This window comes from Vicia villosa, linkage group LG7, assembly GCF_029867415.1.
Source record: "Vicia villosa cultivar HV-30 ecotype Madison, WI linkage group LG7, Vvil1.0, whole genome shotgun sequence".
Lineage (NCBI taxonomy): Eukaryota > Viridiplantae > Streptophyta > Magnoliopsida > Fabales > Fabaceae > Vicia > Vicia villosa.
The window spans coordinates 70075897-70080305 of record NC_081186.1 but is presented as its reverse complement, the minus strand read 5'-3'; the positions used below and the strand labels follow the sequence as shown (position 1 = coordinate 70080305).

At 32.1% G+C, this 4409-nt stretch overlaps 1 protein-coding gene across 2 annotated transcripts; it reads right to left on the bottom strand.

The window, feature by feature from the left end:
- Positions 1-287: 287 nt before the first annotated feature.
- LOC131620721 (probable NAD(P)H dehydrogenase (quinone) FQR1-like 3) lies at positions 288-2326 on the bottom strand. Of its 2 annotated transcripts, none has more exons than XM_058891874.1 (5): positions 2262-2326; positions 1955-2022; positions 1694-1787; positions 971-1236; positions 288-736 (listed from the first exon to the last, which is right to left on the bottom strand). In XM_058891874.1, exons 2-5 carry the CDS (start codon positions 1978-1980, stop codon positions 511-513), a joined length of 612 nt encoding a protein of 203 aa, XP_058747857.1. In that variant the 5' UTR covers positions 1981-2022; positions 2262-2326; the 3' UTR covers positions 288-510. The 2 variants fall into 2 exon arrangements, with proteins under 2 accessions (XP_058747857.1, XP_058747856.1); XM_058891873.1 differs by having other exon boundaries at positions 2194-2314.
- Between the last annotated feature and the right edge of the window lie 2083 nt (positions 2327-4409).

Genomic DNA, 4409 nt, shown 5'->3' with positions numbered 1-4409 from the left:
ATTTAGTGTTGAATGAGGAGAGATTAATAGAGTTGAGTTGGATTGGGAAAGCAAATGTTCTGAGTAAAGTGAAGTTGTTTGGTTGAAGACTTATTTTGAATAGTTTACCTACTAGAAATGAGTTTTGTAATAGAAGAATAATAAAGAATATAGAATATAAAGACAAAGACAGAAGAAGAGGAGGATGAACTTAGAGATAGTGATTCCATTTAACAAACGGCTTGGATTTATTTTAAGCCTTTGGAGGTTAAAACTTATTATTTGCTTCATACTTGTTTAGAGAAATGTGTTTAGAATCTCCGAAGAGAAATGATGTTATTATATTTAAACATTTCCATGGTTGATTGAGCCTAGTTAAACCATGACAAATCAACACAGAGCCTCCGAAAACTTAAGACGACTTTGACTACAATATCAGTAAAAGGGTAGCAAGTTAGCTACCAAGAAGACAGAATTTGTAACAATGTAGCAGGTCATAATATATTGTTGAGTATCTGTCATACAGGAAGGTTAACTTTTCAACTTTTTTGCAATTTCAGCAATGTATTTACCCTGGTAAACGGCCTGCTGAAGCTCTAGCTCTGTCGGTTGACGAGTTCCATCTCCTGCAAAAGTTCCAGCACCATACGCCGAGCCTCCTTTTACCTCATCCATCTCAAACATGCCACTGCCAAAGGTGTATCCAAGAGGAACAAAAAGCATACCATGATGAGCTAACTGAGTTATAGCTGTCCATCTGCAACCGTCACATAAAAGAAAGAGTTATTGATTGTAGTCGTCTATGAAGCATGTACTCGACGCAATATGGACACGGAGTCACAGACATGTCTGACACTTCTAATGTCAAAAACATAAGACACAGACAATACACATATATAATAAACCAAACATTTTAAGATTATACTACTAACTTTTGCATATGTCATTAGGGAAAGAAGTCTTTTAGATAGATGTGAAAGGGGATACTCACGCCGACAGTTCTTGGCCTCCCCCGTAAAATCCAGTACTCCAAAAGATTCCAGCAGGTTTGCCTGCGAGTGCTTGCGACTCCCACAACTCACCAGTAGCGTCGAAGAAGGCCTTGAGCTGGCTTGGCATCATACCGAAACGAGAAGGAAAACCAAATATCAAAGCATCTGCTTCCACAAGTTGGTCTGGTCTGATGTCAGCTATATCATCTGGTTTAGGAGGGGCTTTCATCTTTTCCAATATTCCATCCGACAGAATCTCAGGTACCTGTTTCCACCAACCACACAATTCAAACTTCTAACTGAGACTAAGTTAATTGATTCTAAAGGAATTTACTAGACACTAGCACATTCTAACATATCAAACACTGACCCACATGACAACGGTTTCAAATTGTGGTCCGCAACCGCAATTGTGATGGCAATATTGCTGATGAATTGCATCAGACCATAATTGCGGTGTGATTTGAAATCATGCGGCCTTTTACAGTAGGAACTGCATTAAACAAACTCGTCGAGGTTTCTTCAAGTATTTTCAGCAAAACTCAATTTAGAATCCAAAACTTAATTTAATTATGAAAATTTTAAATTTCAAACTCTTCTAAATAAAAATTCTCACTTCGACGGCTGCAAGTGCAACACCCACAGCTGCATCAGCAATTTAAAACCGTGATCATCATACCAACACACAGATTTTAATTTCTAAGTGATAATTGAAAAATTACCCTCCAAAGTGTTGCTTCAACACCTTCAATTGAAGCTGCCCCTTTGTGTACTTGTCTTGCCATAGTGTCCACATGTCCATACAACGAATAATATCTACAAAAATTGATGTGAGACACAAGATTCACAAAACCAAGGAACTAAAATTTCTTATATCAACATTTAATTTGATGAATGCTTGAATAAGAATCAAAGTATAATAAGCACTTTGCAGCAGAAAAAAAGAAGAAAAATAAAAGAAAAAAAATTGAGTATATGCTTACACAATGTAGACTTTGGTGATAGTCATCTTCAAAGTGATGGATCAAGATGAAATGCTAATTAATCCCCTCTGGATAACAACAAATTAAAGATTAACGTTGATCAGAGTAATGATTTTGAGAAACAAAGCACATGCAAAAGCAATCGAATTAAATCCAAGGCGATGGTAGAAAAATTCATGAGTATATAATTTTAAGGATTTTGATAATTTATATGGCAAGAAAGGAAGAGAGAATTAAACCTTTGAATTCTGCTGATTATTGATTATTGCTGTAAAATAACTAACATTTAAAAAAGAAAATAACTAACATATTAAATTTGTATTTGTATGGAGAGCCTTGTGTTGTGTGGTTGAAGAAGCAAAGACATGCGTCAAGTATTTGGTAAGTGTTGTTGATTGAATGAATTGGATAAATACAGAGAGCTAAAGCTTACGTGCCCGTGATAGAGACATGTTTTACCTCCATAATAAATAAAATTTCCATACATTTTTTTTTTTAATTTTAATCCGGTTACCCGATAGTTCACTAAAGACCCGCTATTTCCATAGGCCTAAAATATAAAATGTAATAGTAAAGATCAGGGCCGGTCCCGACTTTTTAGAGGCCCTGGACAAATAATGAAAATGGCCCCTAATATATAATATAATTTTCTTTAAAAAAAAATAACATCAATAGCACCACCTAAAAAAAGTTCATATTTTGATCAATATTATCAAAATACATTCTAACTACTTAAAAAAGTCTTCCTTCCAGCATTTTTTGAAGCAAATTCTTCGATCAAGTCTTCATATTATATATTTTCTGACAAATCATTTTCGATCGCTAATAATGCTAACCCATTAAGTCTTTCTTGTAACAAGGTAGACCGCAAGTAAGACTTCAATAAATTTTACAACATTGACATTGAACCGATAAATTTTACAACATTGAAGTTGAACCGATAAATAAAAAATTAAAAAATAATTAGTAAATAAAATTAACATTTACTTGAAATTGAATTTGCATGAAGAATTTATACCAATTGAAAAATAAACAATAAATAAGAAGAAAAAATTACCAATTAAAAAAAAATTGAACAACTAACCTTAAATTTTCATTTATTTTTTCTTTTGTTAGAGATAAAGAGGTGAACTTTTATTAGCTTAATATTTATCTATATATTAATATTAATATTTATTAGTTTTAAAAATAAATAAAAAATGTATATTATTGCAAATTTGGTGTGTTAGTCAACCACCAGTGCTTTGAGTGCATCCAAAAAGAAAAAGTACATCCAAAAAGACAGAAAAAACCAACAAAACATGATTTTGCACAGAGCAGGACTCGAACTCGAGTCCATTAAATTTCCAGATTCCACACGCTTCCGCTAGGCTGCATTTATTTACTTGTTTGAATTTCAACCCGAATTGTATATTAAAATTTTAATCTTTTTATTTATAAGGCCCAAAACCAAAAATTTGAGGCCCTATTTTTTTTTGAGACCCTGGGCTGTAGGCCTGGTTGCCCTGGTCCAGGGCCGGCCCTGGTAAAGATGATAAGTTATTTTGCATTATTTAATATAACATGTTTTTTATTGACATTATAGTGCATTATTCTACGAGCTTTTGTGCATTATTTAATATGCACGTTTTTGTGCATTATTTAATATACAAAGTTTTAAAATTATATAAAATCGCACCCTACAAATGAAAGGGGAGAAAGTCAATATTTGGGTGTCGGGGTCGGCATACACATTAGAGTGATCACATGTATCCTAATATTTTATATCAAATAAAATAAGATATAATATATCTCTCTATCATTAACTTTATTTAAGATTTTATTTTATATTTTAATTATTTAAAAGTTATTTTGGTACTCAATTTAGTCTATTCTATTTAAGGATGTACTCAGTTTGATTTTGATCGGTTTTTGATTAAAATATTTTGAACCGTTGGTTTGGTTTAGTTTTTAATATTTTTAAAAAGTTGAACTGAACCAAACTAATTTGTTTGGTTTTGATTGGTTTGGTTCGATCGATCGATTTACAATATTTTTTTTGAAACATTATATTCATCAGTGTATTCTCAACTATCGTGTTTTCGGTGTATTTTATATTATTATTTTTTAAACTAATAATTTCATATAATTTATTTTATGCTCTATTTTTTCAAACATATTACAAACTATTCTTAATTCATGTGAAACGGTGAAATAATTTCCACTGCCATAAAATAAGTTCAATATAAAACATAAAGTTGACAGTTGACGTCATAAGGTTGGGAAGGGAAATTGAACACGGAGAATGAGATCATAACATATCAGAACGATGGTAGAGAAAGCAACAATGGTGGCGGACAACGAGAGTAACAGTTCGGTGAAAACAAGTTTTTATCACTTATAGTTTCTATTTTCTATGTTTTATAGTTTCATTCTAAATGCGTGTTTTGTTGAAAGAAAGAAAATATAAACAAAG